This window comes from Lissotriton helveticus, chromosome 8 (assembly GCF_964261635.1).
Source record: "Lissotriton helveticus chromosome 8, aLisHel1.1, whole genome shotgun sequence".
Classification (NCBI taxonomy): Eukaryota; Metazoa; Chordata; class Amphibia; order Caudata; family Salamandridae; genus Lissotriton; species Lissotriton helveticus.
Genome location: NC_136069.1, coordinates 1,297,748,543 through 1,297,775,028, shown reverse-complemented (window position 1 = coordinate 1,297,775,028; position 26,486 = coordinate 1,297,748,543). Strand labels below are relative to the sequence as shown.

The window sequence follows — 26,486 nt, the reverse complement described above, 5'->3', positions numbered from 1 at the left end:
AGGTATTTCCATGGGTTCGCAAAATGCATCCTACAACTTTAATATTCTGGAGGTGGAATTTTGGAAACTCCTGAGAATATCCACTTTACGATGTGACTGACTAGTGCATCAATTGCATCACAAAATGGAGGTCAGTTCACGAATCAACCAGTATGCAATTTGCACATCCTGGTTCACAAACTACCCTTTGTACTTCATACTATTAGCTTTTGCAGTAGTTTTTTAGGAACTCTGCAAGCCATGAGTGCTGAGATACACTTGGCTGAGACTTTCTATGGTTCACTGTGTTGCAGTGGTGCTGGGGTCAATGAGATGATCATGAAAGACAAGCCTTTATCCTTTACTTCCAAAGCATTTTCTCAAACTTCAAGATAGGCAGATTCTATTCTATGGCCCAGGGAAAAGCTGAAATGCATCAGGCTTAATATTAGGAGTATCAGTGCATACAATGCAGTGTTATGTGCTAATCCCCCAGGACTGCGGTTCCTTTGGTAAAATCCATATGATTCTGTTGGCAACTTGAAATTCACAAAAAATAAATCTCACCTGTGAGAGTGTGGGATGGATCTGTTGCTGCGCGTGCTTTGGGCATCATAGTCTGAGTGAACGCTTCTTACATCTTCTCCTTTCACTTGTAATTTAGTTTTCTTATTGGGCAAGGTGCTGCAAATGCCAAACCAAAAAGCTGTTAGGATATGTTCCAACATAAATATTGGCTTCGCTATGTATGCATGTTTTCTTATGACTGGGCAGGAAGGGACCACATACTATTTCAATTAACAAACACACACAGATGTATTTACCGAAATCGTCTGAGACAATAAATATTTTGGAATTGTAGAAATGTAGTTTTAATGAACACAGTTAATTAGAGCCAGCAAGCCAAGGCTTCCAAGCTCCAATCAATTAAATGCATGTTAAATTATCTGACACAACTTGTTGCCTCTGGTTGAATGTGAACCATGTTAAAACAACACCAGAATTTTCTAAACCTCAATATGAATAGCTACAATAATTACTTTTCAGTTAAGATAAATTCATATACCTTAATGTTACATTTTTGATGTTGAATGTTTATCTTTTATTGCCTAAAAATCACAAGAGTTTGGTTTTGGCACAAAGATGACTATAAATACCAGGAATTAATTTGCTCACTAAATTTCATAGCATTATGATCTATTTTTTTTTCTTTTATTTGCTGTTTTTATATAGCAAAAAATATGCCCAAACGACTGTGAGAACTTTACCTGATTACATTACACAATGTAGGGTTGCTTTTTTGTATTACTCTTTTTATCAAGCAGTTGCTAAGTATGCATCAGTGTTTACAATGTTGGATATGCACATAGCTAGTCAGTGTGGAGAGAATAAAACCTCAGCAGTTTCAAGTAGCGATGAAGTCAACAGATGTATCACGTTTATAGCAATGCAGGCATATTAGAACGTAAAGATGTACAATCCAAGACAAAACACCCTTCTACCTCCCTTCCACAGATCCCCTGACAATCCCTTAAATCCAGTGCTTAATTTGTAAAAAAAAGAAGTGCAGGTGCTGAACATTTTGCCAAGGAGGCACAGCTCACTTCTTCCTCCGGTGAGCCCCACTTTCACAGTCTCACTGCCTCAGTCTCTATCTTCTAACCTTGATCTGTTGTCTGTCCCCTACGTCTTAGCTCTAAGAGTCTATCCTCACCTCTTTAATTGTTTTCTATCATCTTTGTCACACCTGGTGTGCTACCTTATTCCCTGTATTTCTGATTTGCCCTCTATTCATTCTATTTAACAACAGGGGGTGGTGATGGACAGAGTCTCTGAATTAAGCAGAACACTCTCACCCAGTCAAGAGATCAGGGCTAGATCCAACACCGTTTTTTAGCTCACTGCACCATCCCAGTTCAGAACCTGGCTATATGCAAATTAGTCTGTTCCTGTCCCAGTGCATGATGGGAACAGGGCAAACCAAACTACCAAGCCAATTCTTACACTGGGAAGGAAACAAGCTTCCGGGGACCGGTTTCTGGCATTTCAGCCGTCGTCGGCCCGGCTTGCTTGAATCCTGATGGTGCAATGAGCAAGGGACTCACATCTGAGTATACCCTTCCACGCTTAGGGTGGACAAAATATTTAACAACAGGGGGTGGTGATGGACAGAGTCTCTGAATTAAGCAGAACACTCTCACCCAGTCAAGAGATCAGGGCTAGATCCAACACCGTTTTTTAGCTCACTGCACCATCCCAGTTCAGAACCTGGCTATATGCAAATTAGTCTGCTCCTGTCCCAGTGCATGATGGGAACAGGGCAAACCAAACTACCAAGCCAATTCTTACACTGGGAAGGAAACAAGCTTCCGGGGACCGGTTTCTGGCATTTCAGCCGTCGTCTGCCTGGCTTGCTTGAATCCTGATGGTGCAATGAGCAAGGGACTCACATCTGAGTATACCCTTCCACACTTAGGGTGGACAAAATATTTAACAACAGGGGGTGGTGATGGACAGAGTCTCTGAATTAAGCAGAACACTCTCACCCAGTCAAGAGATCAGGGCTAGATCCAACACCGTTTTTTAGCTCACTGCACCATCCCTGTTCTGAATCCTCTATTCATTCTAGCCCTGCCCTTTTCCCTCTTCACTTATATCCATGCTCTGCTCCCTCTCCGCTCGATCTTGGCTCTTTACTATCACTCTTCTAGCAGTGATTAGCTGTGTCTCCGTTTTATCATTTGTCTGCGTTTTTTCCTCTGTCCTGTCCTCTACATTCTATCATTCTATTTTCTCTCTTCTTAATGCTCTCTTCTTCAAATCATGGCTGCTTTCTCTTAGTATCTGATTTGCTCTCCTTTTCTTCTACTTAGCTCCATCTTATCTCTCTCCTCTCCTGTTGTTTCTTTCTCCACTTTACTCCTGCTCTCTCTCTCATCTATAACACTGCTGCTGCCTGTGACCCTTGTCGTCAGCCTGTACATGTCCCTGCTATTTTGAACTCTGTGATTCCTGTTGTCATTCCTAATGAAGTGTTTTACTTTCTTACCTACACAGAGCGCAAAAACAAAATGTACACCAAATGAAAATGCTTTTTTTGCATATATATTAATCAGTGCGGTATGACTGGGTTTATTGTGGAACAGACGGCTGCTCGAGCACAGCAGGTGATGTCAATGCTAGTACTGTCTGTAATTAGTAGGTCCAGGGATGGTGACGGCATTGGCATCCACTGCTTAGCTTGCTGTGACTCTGCCTGCTACAGCACAGGCATTGTCCCCAGCTGTAATGCTGCCAATGCCGGTAAGTATGGCTTTGGTGCCTACTCGACTCATGCATGCTCAGCAATTACTATACTGGGGTGCAGCGCACAGATTCTACAAGTGACGCCATGGCACACAAAAGTTGTGGTGGTCCACAGCTGCATTGAGCACGTTGAGGATAGCAGCAATGAAGGGCTGCAGGATATGCTACTCTGGCTACGCAGCAAGTGGAAAGTCCACACTTACTTTAGTTTATTCTTACTCAAGAGCCCTCACTCCCAAGTTCCAAATGCGCTCTCGCAGCTTCCTTGCCTCAACTCGGTCATGAGCCAGCCCCTAGCTACAATTATCCAATGGGAGGCTTAGGCTCAGGCAGTGGCAGGGTGCAGCAGACTCGGGGAATAGAATGCAAGCCGTAGTTTGTCGATGACTTCTTAGATTTGTGATTGGTGTGAGGACATCATCACTAACATGGTTATACGCAATCATGCCTGCCTAAACAGGCCTATGCTGGCCTGTCTATGAACATTTACCAGCCAGTCACCATGCAATGTATGTTATTATTTTTATTTTGAATTTGATCAATTAATATTGAGACCACCACCTGTAGGGTCCGAAAGTGTAGCCCCGGGTCTGTGAAAGAAGTGCCGGTGCTGAGCACCTGAAAGCACTTGCTCAAATTAAGCACTGCTTAAATCTCTCTATATTGGCTCCTTCTGCTCCAGATCTTCTTGTACATTCGAGGCCGCCCCTACTCTTGTAGACTTCATGCTCTGCTAGCTGACACCAGTCTAGATCATTCTTCCAGTCCGGGATGACCAGGAATCGAACTTTGTTTTTGCAATGATGTGTTTGAACACACCTGCCGCTAACATCAACAATATTTTAAGATACCGGGGCCAAGTTTCCTTCCCTGTTATGCTAAATACCAGCCATCTAACCAAAAGGGGAACCGCAAGGCCTGTAACCGCGGCCATGACCTGTGTGACCTCCTTCCAATACTGTTGAATCACTGGGCAGCCTCAAAGGATATGAAAGAATAAATTGACCGCTCCACAAACCTTGGCGCAAAAGGCTGAGTTGTAGTGACCCAGGCAGTGCAATAAGGATCTGAAGTAGCAGGATCTGTGTAGTATTCATAGTTGTATGAGCCAAAAACGCGCCCGTATGGCTATTTCTGTAGAGCTTTGAAGGGCCTCTACCCAATCGTCATATTTTGTGAGTCCTATGTCTCCCTCCCAAGCTTCCCATGAGGAACAAAACGGATCGGGGGGGAGTTGTTCAAGATTTTTTGATATACTAAGGAGACTGCCTTAACCAGCATTGTGTCCAGTAACGAGTGGTCTTCCAAGAGTGAGGTCTCCGGTAGCTGTTCTCCCTCAGGTACGTGAAACCGCAGTGCATGTCTCAGTTGTAGGTATCTGTAGTGCTCCCGACCCCCATGCCGTATTTGGTTTGGAGGTCTGCAAAAGACAACAGTAAGCCCCCTCCAAATGTCCCCAGGGTTGTTGAATCCCATCAGTCCCCATGGTAAGAGGCCCTGTAATTTCCAAGTTGCTTGTTTTCCCACACTGGATACTTATTGGCTTCGTGCCATGTCCTACCGCCTGCCTGAGTGTTGCTCGGCAATTAACCCATTTGCTTTTTATTGTATACAATAGAAAGATATCCCTGGTCGCTCACAACCTTGTGATCGAACCTGTAGGCCAGTTCCTCCTGTCTCCAAATACCCATTTGTTAATTATCATCAGTTGGACAGCCCAGTAGTAAGCACGGATGTCGGGGATGGCCAGTCTCCCCTCGAAGATCGCCTGCTGTCTCTTACCGAGGGAGACCCATCAGCAACCACCATCCCAGAGGAGCTTGAGCAACTCGCTATTGACTTTATTGAAAAAGTTCTGCAACACCCTATTTGGGGTGTTCTGAAAGGAATATAGCATGCAGGAGAGGCTCATCATCTTAAAAAGCACAGGCCTGCCCATCAAAGAGATTGGAAGCACCCTCCAGTGTACCACAACCTCCCGAAAGTGCTCAAACTGGGCAAACAGGTTCCTATGCATGAATTCCTTGACATTCATGGTCACAGAAATACCCAGGTACCAAAAACCATGTGTTAACACTTGAGCCAGGCATGTTGATGGAAGAGCTGGGCAGCACAGTCAGTGGAAAAATGAGGGACTAGACCCAATTAATTTGGTAGCCCAAATAACCCTAAGATTGTTTTCTTTAGGAACAGGGAGATTAAGTGATTTGCCAAGAATCACAAGATGTTGAGCTGACACCTGAACCTAGTTCTCCAGTTCCAAATTCAACATCTCTAGCACTTAGGTCACATCTCTTACCTTGCTATTCAGGATGCTCAAATTCATTTTTAGAACAAATGTGGTAATTCAATAATTCAAATACAGTAAATTGAAATGGAAACAATATTTGCCCCATGTATGCCAAACTTTTCAGAGCTTTGAGTGAAAGGAAGAGTTGCTAGTCAGATTATGTAGCGTATCTTAAACGGACCGGATTCTATTCTGTGGCAGTGCATCAATAATTTGCTCTTAATACATGAGGACCATCAAGAAAGTTTAACATACCAACAATCAAAGACACACAATGTACCTGTAACATCAAAGTATCATGTGCTATCCTGTATAGTCACTGTCTGACTTCATAGTATAAGAGATTTGTATTATATTTTAACAGGACTAACGTCCTTTGTTATGACACAGAAGAATGCTGTCTTGCACAAGTTCAGGAGGCTCTTCAGAAAATCATGCCCTACCCAATGGCAGTCCTATTTGGACACACCCTATCAACTGGTCCTGCTGTGTCAATGATACACCCTGTAATTAAGCAATTAATTGTCCTGCCATGACTCTCCAAAGCCATGTGAACATGAAAGTGGACAGATCCCTCTGCAAATCAGGCTCATTAGGTTCACAGTCTTTGGCAGAACCACCTCCAGTTCCAAAAATGGCAAAAAACTTTTCAAGCATGCCTAAATTAAAACATTTCCCAGAATCCATCAGAATTAACATATGTTCATATAAGAAAACTTGCATAGCAGTAACCAACCTTCTGTTTTTCACTATTACCTACAAAACATAGCTACAAACATTCCCTTTGAAATGCATTATCTATAAATGAGGCCAACATCACTGTACTTCTTTCACTAGCCTCCCTCTTTGGTAAGAACTACAGGTTCATTGCATACTCCATTCACACTGTGCTCTCCCTCAACCTAAGCTGAAGCTAAACTAGAACCAAACTCTCTCATTGAATTAGGTCTCATCAACAAACATTCTGCTGAAAAACATGTCATGGAGATAATGTCCCTCCTAATCAAGTCTGCTTGTCACATTCTTTAGATTACATAATCCATGCTCTAAGACCTTTAAATCACTACTTTAAATGATCTGATCCCCTCAGGATACAACATTCACCATGAGAGGTGTGGATAAACAAATTTTGATCATGATGCGCTTCATACCTTATGCCCGATCTGAAAGGAAGGTTTTTTCATTTGCATGTGGAATCATGCTCTGCATTGGTAACTCAAAAAGCTCATTCATCTTTACCATCATCTACCATACCACATGGTATAAGTAATATTTTGGGATATTCCTTGAACTGGCCTTACATGTCCAAAAGTTCATCCAAAAATATTATTTATGCATTTTTTATGTATGTATTCATTTACATTTTTATAATACATAGCTTACCCAAAATGTTGCCAACATGCTTTAAAATGACTAAGACAAATAAGATCAGAAGATTTATCCTGCAGTGAACTATGTGACCAACAGGCTAGCTGAACAGTAAACAGTGAAAATCCACCATTTCAATACAAGTCATACAATATGTAAAAGTGCTAATAGGTGACACAAGTGGACCACTTAGTAAAATATTTTACATTGTGATCTTCAGACAAATGAGTGGCGAGTTCAGAAGAGCAATAGCATCTGGGTGGCATGGTTATCATGGAAGAATGTTATCTCTATGTAGACCAACTAGTTAGAAACTATCTTCAGAGCTAATTGAGAACCTTAACTTTTTGGCCTTTTACCAAATGATGCATGCTTCTACTCACGTAGTAGGTCATACCTTGGATGTGGTTTTCACGCTGGAACATTGATTTGCGCAGTAACAATCTTGGTTAAACTATGCTTTTACCTTACCCATCATTCAGTATCACCTTTGCTTTCATGTCAAACCTGCACTAACACCCATTATAGCCAGCCATAGCCTTGAGTGCCATAAAAGCCATAAATGAAGAAGAGTTTAACCATCTTTATAAATATGCAACCATACATCATCTTATCCATTCTAGTGCTAACAACTTGGTTACCTTCATTCAAGTGAATACAGCAATAACACTTGAAGTCGCACTTGATAAGCTTGCTCCTCACCAGCTAAACAAAACTAAGTCAACAATCAAAACCACCAAGGGGTACATCTGGCCTCAAGTAGAAAAGCCCATTTTAGGGCAAGAGCACAAGCACTTTATCACTGGTTAGCAGTGGTAAAGTTTACAGAGTCCTTAGGCCAGCAAAAACAGGTCAGAGGGCAAAAAGCAGGAGGACACTACATCAACAACGCCAGGTCTAACAGTGACTTAAGTAGTTTAGCATGGACTACATTGTGGCCCTGCAAACGATAACAGCAGAAGCATCTGTTCATTTCGTGTCAAAGTAACAAAATGTTATTTGTGGGATTATCCTTTTCACCTAGTAGAAATACAGAACCCCCACAAAACTGAGGTGAGGTTCAACAGAAAGTAGAAAAAAGGAAAAAATCTTATGGAGAGCAGGTGGACCATCTGCACTTCTATTAATAAAAATTGGAAGATGCTGTGATCATTAGGCTACAACAGAAAATGTTTATGCCATCCAGAAATGATTAATTAAACATAGTATTAAGTGAACTGCTGAGGAGTGAATAAAACAAAAAACTACAAACTGGTCCTACAAATGTGGGATTCAAACTTAGTAACCAGGTGAGCTCTGGATGGACCTAAAGATGGGTAACTAATGTAGGTGTACTAACATATAAGACAGGAGGGAACAAAGTGAATGAGATACAACCGAGTAATTATGGACTCATTACTTTTATTAGGTCCCCAATGAGTAGGATTTAAAAGAAAGGGTCATATTTTGACTCTGTCAAGAGGCTTACATGTTTCGGCCTTGGGTAATGCAAACAACAGTGACAACTGGCTTTCTTCAGAACTGGGAGGTTAACATATCAGTCCTGCCCCACTTCTGATTTACATTTCCAGCTATTCTGTTGTGGGCCAAATGACTGCCCATTCACACCCTTGCCAATTACACAGCAGCTTTTAGTTCTGTTGATTAATTTCATTTGCTAGGATTCACACAACAAAAGGGGCTTAATTAGTGATGGACTTGGTTTCAGGTCTCAGCTGTTGACCAGTGAATCAACTGATAACATCTCTGCCATAGGCAGCTCATGCTTTGATTAGGTTTAATCTCCCATTAAGACTACACCAATGTTATAATGCTGTCTGAAGAAATGGGAGATAACAAAATATACATACAGCAATAAAATCCTAAGTAATATGATGTGCTCGTCAATCAATTCCTTTGTTTTCAGTTTTAATATGAAATTGAAAGAAAGGGAAAGTCAACCTGAAAGAATCCAAAGTAACCCGAAACATGCTGATGGCGATATAGTTTGCAAAAACCACTTCTGCATTCATAAAAACATATTAACAAATGCTAAATATGGTTATTACGGGAATAGAATCAATGATGCTAAGTGTTCCAGACAATAACCTTTTACAATTCAAAAAAGTCCCCTGCATTTCATATTATCATTCCTGATATTAAATTGTAAGCCTTCTGCGAGGCACAAAGCAGTGAACTAAGTACTAAAATATTATCACAAAATGTGAACACAGTGATCCTAACTCATCGAGAGAGATTCATCAATTCATTGTGCCACTTTATTTTGAATTCATATCTATAGAAGATAGAAGGCTGAATCCAACTGATCTGTGGAAGATATTTTTCCAGCGACTTTTGTAAAGCAAAACCGTAGCTTATAATCAAAGGCGATAGTAAATTTGTCTATGCTTTTTTACACAAAGGTATGTAGCTACAGCTATTAGTGAATGTTACAGTGACTCCTCTCAAGAAAAAGCATACTCTGGATCCTTAAATAGTAGCTAACTATAGCCCTAAATCAACACTAAAATTTCATTTAAAAAAAAGAAATGATATACTTTAAAACTACTTGTAAGCAAAATTATTCTTGTCAGGTTTCGTCCACCAATAAGAAACATCAGAGGAAAAAGGTTATCACTATGCAATGAGCAACATCCAGGGGTACTGATTTTACTTGATCTCTTTGGTGCCTAGTGTTTTAATGCTGCAAACCAAGGTTTCTATTTGAAAGGCTGGAATCAGTGGTGGCCATAAAAGAAGGAGTATGAGTTGGATTAGCTCTTTTATGTTGGACCGGAAACTTTCTGTTAATTTTGTACAATTTAGCTCTCTATCCCATGCACCAGATTGTGGGCTTCCCTTATGGCTTTGCCTTTTTGTGCCTACTGTTCAACATATATATGATTCCTATAGCCCTTCTAATTGAGGCCATTGTTCTCTGGTATCAATTGTATGCAGCTGTTACCGAAATTATGGTAGATTTATAATAATCAGTGGGGATATCTGCAGCACAATCATGCCTAGGAGTGGTAGAACACAATCTGACCATCAATTGACTTTGCTTAAGTACTAGCAAAACTGAATTTTTGCTCTCAGGTACAAATTAAGTTAATACTGAGTGTTGGCCAAGTGAGCTTCGGCTTATACCTATGCCAACTGCTAGAAATATAAGAGTAGTTTTTGATTCAGCTTTATCTTTGGACAGCCAAATAAATTAAGCTACTAGACAGTCAATTTTCATTTGTACAATCTATGTAAGATGACCTCGTACTTCACATGACCTATCTAATTTTTCTAACAAATGAAGTGGTCGTTTCTAGAGTCTTGACATCCTTGGGCTAAGTTTGCGCTCTACAAATCCAATATTCATTCATGTTAGTGTATATCAGCCAATTTAATTGTAATACGCTGAAATCTGTTAAAAACATGAAAGTGAGAATTGTTAGGCATCTGAATCTGATCATCTGATTCAGCACAACCTAAATCTAGCCTAGCACTGTCTTAGAGACTTGGAGGCTTATTTGGACAATGGTGAGCTGTACTCTATTCTGCAGTTGCAGCAAATGGATGTATGATCCTGCCATTGAGGTCTACGGATCACCATGTTTAGCATTCTCTGCCAGCTAGGCAAAAATATCTGTGCCTTCAGAGGAATTGATGCTATTATGGTTCCTCTAAAAATACTGATGCTTGGGGGTGTAGGCACCATGAATGGTTTGCCTGCACAGCATTTTTTTTCTTTCTTTAAAAAACAAACTTCCCCTGCTCAAAACAGAGCAGGGGAGCTACTTGTTTGGCAGATGGGGGTCCTCTGCCATGTTTGTGGTGGAATACCACAAATATGGTGGAATACACTGTTTGCCAAAGTCTATTTAAGACCTTTAATTCAGTTAGGATGTCTAACCTTTTTCTGGAAAGCTTTGCATGGTTTCAGTGCAGAATATCTCATAATAACTTTAAACTTAAACAGCCTGTTAGAAAGTTTTCCTTAGCAGAAGATCTTAAATTGGACTTCACATGTTAAAAGCTGATCAAATTGGAAGGGAATGATCAATATGACTGAAGCCTTTCTACGGACACTTTGACTGCAAGCTTACAATAAAGCATCCAATTAATGTACTGGGTCAACTTTGATACTTTATTTTTTGAGGCTCTGTACAAAGACTTAATTGTGAACTTTTTGAAATTAGTTTTATGCTTGATTGCACCTTTAATTTATTTTAAATCTCATTTTGTTCTTATGTTTTTGTATTAATTACATCAAAAAACTGTTCTGTGTAGTCTAGGTAGTTTCATGGGTCCACTCAACACTCCACAATCCAATGGAATGATCCAAGAATCATCTGCAAAATAATATGTAGCTAGGGAATACTCCTAATTTATTCTATAAATTGACTCGCACCCATTGACAATCTGATTATGTTGAATTCATAAAGAAATGTTAAATATGTCACTTACCCAGGCATTGACCTATTGCATGTTGAATTCATAAAGAAATGTTAAATATGTCACTTACCCAGGCATTGACCTGTTGCTCCTCATGTTGTGCACACTTTGGGTGTCAGCATCTCCAAGAATGCTTCGACCATCCTCTCCTTTCTTAGCTCCACGGCCAGGTTTAAAGATCCTACTGAGTGAAAACAAGTTTTCTTTCAGATGTGAGGGAGAGACAGCTGATTCTACCACGTGGTTTCATGCAGTCTACTGCACTTTGAAATATGCAGGAACAATGTACTTTCTTTGCTTGGCATCAGTGCAGCACGCATTTTCCTTTTTAAAAGCAGTAACATATTTTTCTTTCCTACATTCTCTAATGATGAGTGAATTAGCGAAGTAGAAGAGATGCACTTGGTATCCTTGCTATATATATTGTGAGGCAGATTTACAAGCCTCCTGCGCCTCTTTTACGCCGCTGTTGCGTCACCTTTGTGACGCAGCAGCGGCGCAAAAGAAGCGCCATGGTGCGGGGTATTTACAACGTGACGCATCTCCCAGATGCGTCACGTTGTAAAGCCCTGCGCCCGAAGGAGGCGTTCCATCGCAGGGAGGGGAGGTTGTTCCGGCACAGGAACACCTCCCAAAAGTGGCTGAGTGAAATCTACAAGATTTCACTCAGTCACTTTTGGGCCCATGCTGTGTCAAAACCCTGCGCCTGCTTCAAGCAGGCGTAAGGATTGATGCAGCATTGTGGAGATAGAGCCCCCCAGAGCATTGCTGGAGCTGCGTCGCGCTTGCGACGCATCTCCAGCAATGCGCCGCTTTTACGGCACAGATGCGTGACGCATCTGTGCCGTTTTTGCCCCATGGTGCGCTGCATTGTAAATAAGGCGCATCCAGGGTGGCAGAGCTGTGGCGCACAATAACTGGCGCATCCCTGTTGATATGCAGGGATGCGCCAGTTATTGTAAATCTGCCCCTATATATTTACTACCATATAAATAACCACTTGCTGCTTGACAGGTTATTCCAAGTCATTCACTAAAACCTTTAAATATTGGTAGCCAACCATAGCTATAGAACTGTGTCAAGGGATTAATTGACAGACTCACTAATAATTACCTTATAGATGCATAATTCTTTTAATGGCCTTGCCACCTCCAAGTGTCTGTGCAATTCTTGCTGCTGCCTTTTTATGGTTCCTAACTTATTCACACACTGTATTGTAAGCAGCCACTTAAGTAGTATTTATTGCTAAAAATGTAATGACTACTTACAATGTCTGATACTATGATGGATAAAATAAGAGCTATATGGTGGATTCTGATGCAAGGCAGACCCATTTCCCCTTTTGCCACAGGCCTGACAAACATCACAATAAATAATGAAGGAGCAATTTGAAGGCAAATGTGGCCTTTGAAGTGTGTTCATTTTCTAGTTACTTTTGATGCACAAATCCTACGGCGTCTCCCTGATCTGGTTTGGAAAGACTCATCCTTACAGGATGGATACTGTGTGAGAAAAAGTGGGTTGCTATTTCAAATTTTTCATTGCTGACGTTTTTACTTCTTAATATAAAAACATTAATTTTTAGTTTAATTCTCACTCTTCCCTGTCAAGAAGTAACTCACTGGGCTAAATTGTGGCGGGAATTAACATGCAGGATAGCTAAAAAAAAATAGCGCAAGAATTGTGCACAGTCTGTAGTTCCCATGAGAAAATATCTTCTTTTACATTGCTATAAGTAAACATTGGACTCAATAGGTAGGCACAGCGCGTTGTACATAATATCACGGAAATCTGATTGGAAAAAGCAAGAAGAAGAAGAACCAAATCGAAAGATCAGGGTAACTAAAGGGCAATAGACAGATATGACAATTTAGAAACAGATGCGGAAACAAAAGCAGGACAAATCGTGTTAAGGATACCGGCGCCCTTTTGAACGGATTATTTAAAGATCACCTCATACCCTTTCATACGGGATCCGTTGCCAGCTGCTTTATGTTCGTTTCCTGAGGATGGCGTGACGTCAGCTTGGTCTTCTGGTTTTTCTTCAATAGTCTCCTGGACAGGATCTTTATTCTTCCCCCGACCATCCTTACTTGGAACAGGCTCTATGAAAAAAGAAAGAAGGAAATCAATATTTCCAGCCACAGATGTGCAAAGATGAAATCATGGGGCTGACAAGTGAACGAGGCAACTCCCAAGGCCGGCTGCCCGCCACAACTGAAAGGTCAGCTCCAATGGAAGTGAAATACCACTACTGACAATAATCCCTGGCTCACGGTAACTAGTGCCATTCCTCCGTAAGTAACAATTCTGACTCGCGGCATCCTTGAGCGACAAATCACCAAAATGCCAGGGTTAGCGGGAGTGACATCGCATGCCATTTGACCTTTACGTTCACTCACACACGCACATGCTTGCACATACAGCACACTCACTGTCACACATTCGCTCTCACATAAAGGCTCTCACCCGCAAGCATGCAACATACATTTAAAACCATATTTTACTTAACTTAGGTCCCAGATGGGGTGACATTCCTGCTAATTGTACTCCATTTTTTAGTACACTGAGAGTGAATAATATTATTCACTATTTGTGCAATAAAAATAACTAAAAGAAAACCAGGAAGGTGGAACCACGACGGGATTCCATTAGGACGACTGCCTCTGTTCCAGGCACTGATTTTGCCACCTCTGAGCTCAGGGGTCGCAAAGGCAGGGCCATGGGCGTGAGAGAGCACAAGTTTGAAAAAAAATGTATAAGTACGCCATATTTACAAGCACGTAGTTAGTTTAAACATGTTTTGCACACGAGTGTTTTATATCCAGGAGTGAAATATACAGAGTGGTTTATATTCAGTAGTGAAATGTATAGAATGTTAAGTAGAGTAACTATAATTATAACGGTGTGAGATTAATGTAGAAATGTTGGAATATATGTGAAAACCTCATGTTCTCATGTTAAAAGAATCATGTCTGAATTAAATGTAACTTTGAAAACCCAGTATTATGTGTAGGCCTTAGGGCAATTCACAGCAAACCTGAACGTGCTGCTAAATTAATGTGAGATAAGGTTGACATGGTTCTTCCAAAATGTACTATTGAACTTAGGGTTAAAAGTATATGCTTTATAGATGTGTTATTTTAGAAACGTATGCTAGTTAAGAATGTTTGCTGTTTAAATCAAGTTAACGTTTTAAGAGTGCAGGGACCTGCTGCATGTAAATCAAGTAGGCCAGAGGAGATAATGTCATGTCGTGTAAATCGTCATGTGCTCGTTAGAGAAGAGGTCGCGAGGTGTCCAGCACCGAGCTTTGAGAGTGTTTTATGACTAAAGATATGGTGGAGTCTGGAATTTGAGGCCCACTGCAGGACGAGCTGTATGCAGGTGCGAGGGTCCTAATCAGCTCGAATGAAAGGGACTTTGTTCAGTGGCGCCTTGCGCAGGCCTGTAGGAGTTTCCAGGAATTTCAGGGGGTATCAGCGCACTGAAGAAGAAGCCTGGGAACCAAGGTCAACTATAACGAGGGTCTTCAAGAGTACCATCATGGAGTTTGCCGCGCAAAGATGTACCACGTGAGGGGCGTCCCAAGGGGCGTTTCTATTGGAAATGTGATTTGGTATTAGGGAAAGCGACCCGGGAGGAGAGCAGAGCAGATGATTTTGGGAGCCTAAGGAAGCGGATGGGTAGGCAGATAGACTGATCAGGAGAGACCCATCATCAGAGAAGAGACAAAGAGAAGTGCGTGATCTTCTTAGGAAGTCACCACGGCTGACACCTAGAGGGTTAAGATCTTGCTAAGTAGGGATGTCATTTAAAATAGTGTAGGGACAGACTAACCTTAATTTTCTTTTCTGTAATGACTTTGAGATTGCAACTTATATCTATTTTGACAACCCTTATGGTCTTTGAGCTTGTACTTATTATTTTGTTCTTCAGACTTAGATTATTCAAGAAGTTCATGTTTATAGTGATACCAATTTACCTTTTGAATCTCATTTTGAGAAGTTTGTATCTTCAGTTATCTTTGACTTTATATTAAATCTTTAAAACTTAAATTTGGTCAGTGGTCATTTAGAGTGTTGTAAGTTCTTAAATTGATTGACTTATTGCGAGATTACCTTTTACTCAAGACAGGTACCAACGATTCAGTCGACATAGTTTGGGATTTGGTAAGATAATTAGTAACCAGTAATCCCGCGTTAGCAGTTGGTAGCAGAGTGAGGATGGTTATCTTCTTGAGGAAGGTAATCTAGAGAGGTTAGTTTACCCCAAGGCCCGAGACGTCGAGAGACGAGCAGCGGAAGAATCGTGTGCCGAAAGGTGCAGACGGTGCGAGAAAAGCAGCAGTATCGGAGAGTGAGTATAAAAAGGGTCATGCGTGAACAGATTGCGGTGTTTTGTGTTGTATTTGTATTGTAATGTCTGGCGGAGTTGAATGCCTGTAGTGTGAATGAGAGAAGGTTGTGAGCGCGCGCAACCTGGTAAACTGGTAACCTGGTAAACGGGTTAACTGGTGAAATCTTAAGTTCAGGCCAGAGCTTAAGTGGTTTTGGGTGTATCGAACATCCAGGGTAGTTGTCGACCATAGTACTGAGGTCACGAGGTACCATTGACCGCCGTGGATCCAAGATAGGGGGAGTGTAAGAGTGAGTGTATGAGTAACGGACGCTGGTCGAAAGTTACTGTGTGTGAGTAACCTATCGGAGAAGGCGATTGTCTGGAAGTAATTGGAAAGACATTTCGCCAAGTTAAGGTGACAACTACAGAAAGACTGTGGGCGTACAGTCAAGAAAGGTGATCGCTTGGACGGAAGTAATCATTTTTCAGAGTATGAATGGGATGCGTGCATGACCGAGGAGACGAGCTGAGAAAGGAGGGGAACTGCTGCGAAGGGGGACGGGTGACGTCGGCTAGAGCCGCGCTCTGATTGAGCGGTTGGTGTGACGTTAGCTAGAGCCGCGCTCTGGTTGGGCGGCTAGCGTGACGTCGGAGGAAAGTCGCGTACGGATAGGCCAGTTAGTGAGAACGGCGCTGAGATTGGTGGAGTGTCATCAGGAAGTAAACAAACGCGGAGAAAAGAGAAATCATGAAGTGTTTTAAGTGTTTGAAAGGGATTTTTAAACGTAAACGAAGTGAACATTATTACGGGGAAGAGGCTCCCCCAGAGGGTACGCCAGCTCATTATATGGCAACGAATGTTGGGCTGCATACCATATTGTGGATTGGGGCTTGGAATAAGCTTACGGAAGGGAATGAGGAAATGCAGTTCCCGAAGTACGGGACGTTTAAATTAGAGGTGTTACATCGGCTAAAAGCAACCATGTCCTCATTGAAACCCTCGCCCAGACCAACACAGTTTGAGGCACTTAATGCATGGATTAAGGCTGCACACGACCGAAATTTGAACAGGCGTCAACAAAGACTGACGCGATCGGTAAGGGCAGTGCGAGATTCCAAATGGGATGAGGAGGAAAAGCGTTGGAGAGTACAGACTATTGAGGTGGAGAAAATGTATCCGATGAGGGAGGTGTCAGGAGGAGGAAACCTCATGGAAGAAGACGAGGAAAGCGAGTCGGAGGACAATCTGATAAACAGATTGTTAATGGATAGACCACCTCCGAGAGTGGGGTTAATAGAAGATAGAGGGCTCGCAAGGGAAGATGGGAATGCCATAGAGGGGTATACACCACTCCCTATATCGGAATGGACACCTATCAAAAGTGGAGAAACACCTCCAAACAACACTGTACAGAGTGTAGTGGGAAGGTTTGTGGTGCAGAAAACGCCAACCACAGAAAGGGTTGAGTCTGTGGGATTGCCAGACGCTCTTCAAGTGCCTGTTACCATAGGACCCATAGTTTCGATCTATAATTCTGAGAGAGATAGAGGGGAACAACAAAGGCAATTGGATAGGGAAAGGATTGAGATGGAAAGGAGGAATAATGTGACAAATGCATGGAAACAATTGCCAGGTTCGGTAACATGGAACACCCCATTAGACACAACTGTCGGTCCCAATTCAGAACAGGGAGGTCCGAGAGGACCAATGGATCTAAGGGGACCACGGCCAAGATCTTTTTCAGAGTTAAGAGCTGATTTGAGGGAATGGGACGGGTCCGTAGTATCTCCAAATAACAGGACAAGAACAGAACCAGAGTGGGAAAGCAGGGGTAACGGGACAGTATCTCATTGTGGGGCCAGCGAAAGCAGTCAGGGCCGGGAAGGCCAAAGTCAAGAGAATAGAGGGGATGCATGTCCTACAAATCAGAGAGAACAGCCGGAACAAAATACTAGGATTGTAGAATGTGAGGAAATGTCCCGTCTCTGGGGGAAAGGAGGAGATGAGGCGGTACGGGCTTTTCAGAATAGGTTTAGGTGCCTTCATCATACACTTGGGGAAGACGTTCAACATTGGAGAAAGGAGAACAGCGATAGGTCCCGCCACGCCTCGAGTAATCAGGAATCACAGGGAAGTAGGGAAGAAAGAGGGAGTAATGGAACATCTTACCCTGCATCCCGTGAAACTAGCCAGGATGGGGAGAGGGAGGCTAGGAGGCATGAAGGAGTGTTTCACCACCCACCCCGAGAAGATGGAAAGGCATGGGACTTAGAGAGATGGGAACAGGGGAGGACTCCCTATAATTCACCAATACCCAAACGTAGATCTCGGAGCTGGGATGGGAGAGATGCGGATGGAGGAGCTAAATTGAGTGTCTTGAAAGCTGAAATTAAGGCAAAAAGGCTTGATGTTACCAGTTTAAAATCAGATGTTGATGAGATAATAGATGGAACATTGCCTTTGGAAAGGATAGAATTGTATGAACAGGATGAGTTATTGTTCATGGCAAAGGATATTACTAGGAAAGCTAGAGCGTTTCATGAGAAATTGACTGATTTGGCAGACAGGTATGCCGTGGATTTGTCTAGGACAAGGGCATTACAGAGTAACCACAGATTACAGTACGCAGACCAAGATCTAGATGAGAAGAGAACTACTGGATTAAAAACACACATAAGAGAGCTGGTAACAGGGATAAGAGTGTGGAGGGAACTGGATAAATGGGAAGAAAGGTGGTCGAAAAAGGGCACAGTTAGGCGAAGTACAAATGTGATGACCCCTGAGGGAAGGGTAATGCAGATGGAGGCATTCCCTTTGCGAGAAATATCAAACGGAAATTATGTACATGTGCCCTGGAGTAGAGGAGACTTAGCTGCATTTACCAACTCATTTCCGAAGTTGCGGGACAATCCAGTCGAATGGTATAAACAGGTAGAGAGGTTTGTCAAAATCTCGAAGGTATTGTGGATTGATTTGAACACGTTGTTTGACATCGTGGTCCCATCTGATCTGTGGACCCCTTGTAAGACTAGTGTCGAATGGCCAAATGCTGAACCATTGAGGGATGCTCGAACTAATGGACCATCTGAGATTGTCATGCGAAAGTACGAAAGGGTAATAGCATGGCTGAAAGATAAGGTACCACCACAGGATATAGATTGGGTAAAGATAGATCGAACAAGGCAAGAACCGAAGGAGACCGTGCATGAGTTTTATGAGAGGTTGCTGAAAACATTCAAGCAATACAGTGGACTAGATGTAATGGATCCCAAAGATATAGGGCAGTTTGTGTCAAAGTTTGTCTTGGGGTTGAGACCTGATATTTGTTTGATGATACAGCAACATTTAATATGTTGGCAGAACAAACCACTAGATGAGATTTTACGTTATGCAAGGTACTGCAGTGACGAGATAGATTCTAAAGCCAAGAATCTAAAGGAGAAATTGATGGTGGTGCAAATGCAGTCCGCTGGGAAGGGTGGCCAGCAGAAACAGGGGATGGGACGAAAGCCAAACGGTCAGAATAAGGACAATGAGGAAGGGCAGAGACCTAGGATAGACTTTGCCACTTTAAAGAAAACGACAAAGTGTCATCAGTGTCACCAGGTGGGGCATTGGCGACGCGAGTGTCCCTTTAACCCTGAAAATGGAGAGTTAGAAGTAGAAGAGCAGGTCCAAGAAGTCCCAGTGCAAAAGGTGACAGTCCCAAGTAATAAGGTGGCCAAAGGGGGGACTTCGGCTCCACGGGCCCAATTCCCACAGCCACCGAAGATAGCAGCTGGGGGAAAGGTCTTTAAACAAATGCCTCTGTTTATCGAGGAAGAAAAGTGTTATTACATTGATCCATTAACAGGACAACGGGTGAGCAGTGAAGAGGACTGTACCCTCGGGGCAGTCCTAGAAGTGGATCAGAGAGGGCCATTTGTTGAGGCAGAAGTGGCAGGGTGTCCCACTTAGTGGACACTGGGGCTACTCGTTCGACTCTGAGATCAGCGGTGGTTCCAGACTTGCCGATGTCAGGGGAAACAATTCAGGTGGTAGGAGTCGCAAATAAAAGAATGACTAGTCCCTTGACAGAACCAGTATCTGTGAAAATAGGAAATCATATGAACGAACATCAGTTTGTGGTTTGTGACTCGAGTCCGGTATGTCTGTTAGGAAGGGATTTGTTATGCAAATTGAATTGCACCATATACTGCACCCCACAAGGAGTGGAGGTACAGACTACCGACGATGATGCTACCTTTAAGGTGGCCAATTCAAAATTCTGTGTAGAACTATATCCTACTCTGACTGTAGAAGATCTTCCCCAAGATTTAAGAGATGCAGTGGCGTCAGAGGTGTGGGATTTCACAGGAGAAGATATAGGATTGATTAAAGGGGTAGAACCGGTAAAAATATTGGTAAAACTAAATGTTGAGTTCCCAAGAACGCCTCAATACAAATTGTCACAGGAAACGATTGCAGGAATAAAGCCTGTGATCGAGTCAATGATTCAACAGGGAATACTGAAAGAGATCGTGGGCAGTCCTTGTAACTCCCCGATTATGGGTTTGCAGAAACCTAGCGGGAAGTTTAGGATAGTTCAGGATTTACGAAAAATTAACAACATAGTCGTTTCATGTTGTCCCGTGGTACCGAATCCATCAGTGATACTATTTCAAATACCATGTCAAGCAGAATGGTTCACAGTGATAGATCTTTGTCAGGCTTTCTTTTCAATCCCATTGGATGAAGAGAGCAGGTATCTTTTTGCTTTTAAAATGGAAGATCGCGTTTTAACATGGTGTCGAATCCCACAAGGATTCACAGATAGCCCATCCATCTTTAATCAGTTGCTGAAAAAGAATCTTGAGAATCTAGTACTGCCACAGAATTCGGTTCTGGTACAGTACATAGATGACCTACTTGTTGCGTCAGAGACAGAGGAAGCTTGTAAAGCAGATTCAATTGCCTTACTGAATCATTTAGCTGAAAATGGACATAAGGTATCTCCGAGCAAGTTGCAGTATTGTTTGACAGAAGTACAGTATCTAGGGCACAGGTTAGAAAAAGGGAAACGTAAGGTGTCACCAGAGAGGATTGAGGCGATAATGAAAATGAATGCGCCTACAACACAGAGAGAAGTTAGAATGTTCCTAGGAATGGTGGGTTACTGCCGACAGTGGATAGTTAACTTCTCACTGAAAGCAAAGCCCTTACAGAAACTGACGCACAAGGAGGTGAGTGATCCGGTACCATGGGATGAAGAATGTCTAGTGGCGTTTTTACAGCTGAGAGACGATTTGTGTCGTGCTCCGGCTCTGGGAATGCCAGATTACGAAAAGTCATTTTCACTCTATTGCTGTGAGAGAGAGGGATGTGCTTTGTCAGTCTTGGCACAGACCCACGGTAATGCCCGTAGACCAGTTGCATATTTTTCGGCTACATTAGATCCAGTAGCCGCAGCGTTGCCCGGATGTCTCAAATCCGTTGCTGCAACGGGTGTCAGCATTGAAAGGAGCGAGAGTATTGTGATGGGACATCCAGTAGTGGTGTATGTACCACATTCAGTTGAATTGCTAATGACCAGGACGAAGACGCAGCATCTGACCAATAGTAGGCTCACGCGCTACGAGCAAGTTATACTTGCCGCAGAAAACGTGACCCTCAGGAGATGCTCTGTCTTGAATCCTGCTACTTTGATGCCATTACCCACTGTAATAGAAGGCGAAGGATGTGAAGACCACGATTGCCTTGATGTGACTGAACTATGCACGAAACCCAGACCAGATATTGTGGATGAGCCATTGTCTGACCCCGATGAAATTTACTTTGTTGATGGCTCATGTTTAAGAGACGATACTGGTCGGTTGAGAGCAGCTTATGCTGTTTGTACTATTACTGGAGTTGTAGAAGCCGCTTGCCTGGAAGGAGTACATTCCGCACAGGTAGCAGAGATTATTGCCCTAACTCGTGCCTGCATAGCAGGAAATGGAAAGAGAGTCACCATCTACACGGACAGCCAATATGGTTTCGGTGTGGTTCATGATTTCGGGCAGTTGTGGTCTCAGAGGGGTTACATGACCTCCTCTGGTTCGCCCATTCGAAATGGAGAATTTGTGCGGCTGTTGTTAGAAGCATTGCAAGGTCCAGTTGATATCGCAATAGTAAAATGTGTAGCTCATACTAAGAATACAGATTTTGTGTCACAAGGCAACAGATACGCTGATGAAGTCGCACGCTATTGTGCGGAACAAAATTATTCTTTCTCAAAGGTGGAAATAGAAGGTGCAGAAGAAAAGACTGAATTAAGTATGATGTTAGAAACTGTAGACACTTGGGAGGATTTAAGAATAATGCAGGAGAACGCACCTGAAACAGAGAAAAAGGCATGGGAAATAGCAGGTTGTGTGCGAAGTGAAATGGATTTTTGGGTTTCAGCAGATGGGAGAGCTGTGTTACCTGAAGAATTAGCTAATCCCATGGCGAGAGAAATACATGGTCCAGTACATCTAGGAAGGGATGCTATGATGAGAGTGTTTAGGCAAACTTGGTATTGCCCTAAATTTAGAATAGCAGCAGAATCAGTATGTAAGCGATGTGTTACCTGCCAACAACTGAACGTAGGCAAACGAACACCAGTCACACTGAGTCACATTGGGAGGTCGGGGGGGCCTTTCAATAGAATGCAATTAGATTTCATCGAAATGCCAAGAGTCAATCGCCTTAGGTATGTGTTGGTGATTGTATGCGTATTTTCCAGATGGGTTGAAGCGTACCCTACACGTAGGTGCGATACACTCACAGTGGCTAAATTGTTGCTCAGGGAGTTGATACCGCGCTTCGGGGTGCCTGCCTCTTTGGAATCTGACAGAGGAAAACATTTTAACAGCGAAATAGTGAAGATGTTGTGCTCCACACTGAATATCGATCAAAAGCTGCATTGTAGTTATCGACCAGAAGCTTCAGGAATTGTGGAACAAGTGAACGGCACGTTGAAGAATAGATTGGCTAAAGTAGTGGCATCCACATCTTTGAGTTGGCCAGATGCTCTTCCTTTAGTGCTCATGAGCATGCGCAGCACACCTGATAGGAGGACAGGTCTCTCTCCCCACGAGATCCTGATGGGGAGGGCCATGAGACTTCCTACAGTTCCAACTACTGCTCTATTGAATATTACAGATGATCTGATCTTGGATTATTGTAAAGGACTGTCTGACGCCATCCATTCTGTGTCCCTTCAGGTGCATGCGGCTGAAGTTCCAGCATCGAGGAACCTGTGTCATGATCTGAACCCAGGGGACTGGGTCTTAGTTAAAAAACACGTCCGGAAGAACTGCCTAGATGTTCGCCGGCGTGGGCCCTTTCAGGTAATCCTGATAACGAACACCGCGGTGAAGTGCGGGGGGCTGCCAAATTGGATCCATGCATCCCATACTAGAAGAGTTCCAGCACCTCTAGAAGGAACAGCTCCCATCCCAGACGAAAGCCCGGAAGTGGAAGAAGAGTCGCAAGAAGGGATTGAGGCAGCTGAGGGGGTGTCGGAAGAAGTTGGGAACGCAACGGATTCAGAAGAAGAGCGAAGGCAGGACGGCAGTGAGACAGAAGACGCAACTGAAGGAGAGAGCAGAAGTGAATACGACTCAGACTCAGATCCGTATCAGAGCGACCAAGAACCAAGTGAGAGGACAAGAAATAGGAGAATAAGGCTTGGAGCTGCCACTTGGCCAACAAGGAGAAGAAGGCTAAGTTTGAGGTCGGCCCAGGAAGAAACGCTTACTCCTATATCCGAAGACTCAGATCCAGAAGAAGATATCCAGGATCAAGCCGAGGAGGGTCTTAGAAGATCAAGGAGGGTGCGAGTGCCTAGTAGAAGATACTCTACTCCCGACTGGACCTACCTCGTTGCAGATGTCTGGGAGACACAGAACAGGGAGGATCAGGGAAGTGGAACTGATCAGAACTGACCCGATCATCACAGTGCAAATAAGGTTTCTACTGCCAGGAGCGGAGACCGAAAGGTTGCTGACACTCAACATCGTTCATCCTGCTCTCCTGAGTGGAATAAGAAAATTGATATTAGAGACAGTTGAGTTTCCAGTTTGCTGTTCACGATATCCAATATTGGAGGGAACTCTTCTTCGTTTGGAAATGCTTGAGCGAGTAGTAGAAATGCTGGGAGCGCTTATTGTTGTGGATTAATACCATATTGTGAATGTCTTCAAAGGGGCGCAGAACTGGAAAGGTGAAGAAAGTGATCTTGATTAGAACGGACCCCTTTGTAATTGTGGATGTAGAACTGATAGTACCAGGAGTGGAAATTGAAAAAACGCTAACTCTCAATTTTGTCCGTCCACTTGTCTTGAGCGAAATAAGGAGAATAATCCTAGAAAAAGTTGACTTTCCATGTTGTGGTACGAACTGCCCAGAACCTGAGGGAATGATACTTCGGATGGACATTTATGAAGACGTAGTGTCACTCCTTGAGTCATACATAACTTCAGACGAAAATAAGACTGTTGAAAAGAAATTGTAAAATTTTTGCAAGATAACCTAGCGCCGAGTGGAAGAAGAAAAATGGTAGGGGTTTCATTTTAGTGGATGGAGAAGGGCTAGGGTTGTCTATTTTCTACTGGACTTTGAACTGTTTTGCGGAAACAAATTGTCAAGCTTCCAAGTGTTCAAAGAAAGACATTGCAAGAGAGAAAGACTTTGTTTGAAAAAAAAAGAGGAAGTGAATGCTGGAAGAAAGTCAAAAAACTACACTGTTTGAGAACATGGAGGCTGGCAACCCGAACCGCAGGGCAAAATGTATAGCTGTTACACTTTTAGGGGTAGTGGTTTCTCTTATAATTTTAGTAGTAACTGTTTCATTCCTAGCGGGACACGAAGGGGATGAAACCGCAGTTAAGGAGGATAAGGGAGTATCAACACCGAAAACTACCATTATTAAAGAGAAGGGAAACATCAATGAGAAAGACAAAGCATTGTTAGATGCAGAAATAAAAAGGCTTCACACCGATGAATCACAGGGAAATTACAAGTCAAATGCTTATGCTAAATTGCTTTATGAATATGTTGATGCCATGGAAGTAAAGGATTGTTACGTTTGTATGCAATTACCAGCTTCAGTGGAGGAGGGTATCAGATACCATCATCTTCCATTGACATATGGAATAACGTGCAGTTTATTGTTGAGCATGTTTTATGGACGAGAAGGATTCGAGTATTATTTCTCGAATTTCGACTCGACATTGCCAGAGGTTCCGAATTTCAAGCATTTGAACAAATGGGACTACTACAAAAGCGAAGACAGATTACACAAATGGTTTATTCCATGGAAAACGTTAGATACTTCACATGCCCGAAGGAACAATCTGACTTGTCAAATATCAGAAGTTGAGAAAAAGTTTATAGCACAGGTAGATACTAGATACAGGAGGCAGAAGATTTTGAAAGCATCAGGACAATGGGAAACAGATTGGACCAAGGAGGAGAGGGCACATCAAAGAAAAGGTAGTATTGGTCCAATTGCTTTGGATAAGGATAAACGGGGAAAACTGTGCATTCACAGGAGTTACTCATATTATGAAAACTTTTATGTAGGTCAAGTCCATTGTGAACATGCCTTTCAATTGGAGTATTACTCTAAGAACTTTATGAAAGGGATGCAAGCAATACCAAATGTATATTTTGTATGTGGAAGATATGCCTATGTGAAGTTACCAGATAATTGGTACGGATCATGCTATCTGGCTGTTGTCTTCCCTAAAATATATCATGTTGAGAATTTAGACACGCCTAAGAAAGAAATATCAACTAGATGGAAGCGAGGGCTGGGTGCAGCAGAAGTAGTTGGAGATGTACTAGGTGCTGCATTCCCTTTCTTAGGATTAATAATGAATGACATCAAAATTAGGAGGTTAGCTACAGTCGTAGATAGGCTATCTGCCAGTACTGCAAGATCCTTGATGCTGATAGAAGGGGAGATGCAATCGATTAGGGCAATGGTTCTTCAGAACCGACTTGCTTTAGACGTTCTGTTAGCAAAAGAGGGAGGAGTCTGTAAGGCCTTGAAGGTCCAGGAATGCTGTACTTACATTCCAGACAATTCAAAACCTCTAGAGAAGTATATACAAAATATCACTGCCATACACTACGAAATTGAGGACCTGGCAAAGGTAAATGTGTGGGAAAAAGTAGGTCATGGAATGGGTAAAGTTGGAAGTTGGTTTGCCAACTTAGGAAAGGGTATCGTTTGGTACATATTGAAACCCATCATCATAATTGTGATTTGCGTAATCACTTTGTGGGGATTGGTGCGTTTGTATCAATGTTATAGAGCAAATAGGTTACAGAGAGCTATGAAGAAACAGGAAGAAGAGTTGACAGCGATGCAGGACACTCAATATAAGAGTCTGAAAGCATTAGAGAGTATGAAAAGAGGTGGAACTGCCCTGTCTTCACTTTGAAGGGTTCTACATTTTTAGTGTTTTGGTGATGATGACCCCTGAAGGTCATCAAAGGGGGGACTGAGAAAGCACAAGTTTGAAAAAAAATGTATAAGTACGCCATATTTACAAGCACGTAGTTAGTTTAAACATGTTTTGCACACGAGTGTTTTATATCCAGGAGTGAAATATACAGAGTGGTTTATATTCAGTAGTGAAATGTATAGAATGTTAAGTAGAGTAACTATAATTATAACGGTGTGAGATTAATGTAGAAATGTTGGAATATATGTGAAAACCTCATGTTCTCATGTTAAAAGAATCATGTCTGAATTAAATGTAA

General features: G+C 42.5%; 1 protein-coding gene across 1 annotated transcript in view; it reads right to left on the bottom strand.

The window, feature by feature from the left end:
- Positions 1-26,486, bottom strand: part of SYTL5 (synaptotagmin like 5) — a 684,371-nt gene that overhangs the window by 326,201 nt on the left and 331,684 nt on the right. Inside the window, exons 5-7 of the mRNA XM_078658261.1 lie at positions 13,329-13,473; positions 11,439-11,549; positions 547-663 (exon numbers count right to left, since the gene is read on the bottom strand). Coding sequence (XP_078514387.1) covers positions 547-663; positions 11,439-11,549; positions 13,329-13,473 — 373 coding nt within the window. The remainder of the gene's footprint in view (positions 1-546; positions 664-11,438; positions 11,550-13,328; positions 13,474-26,486) is intronic.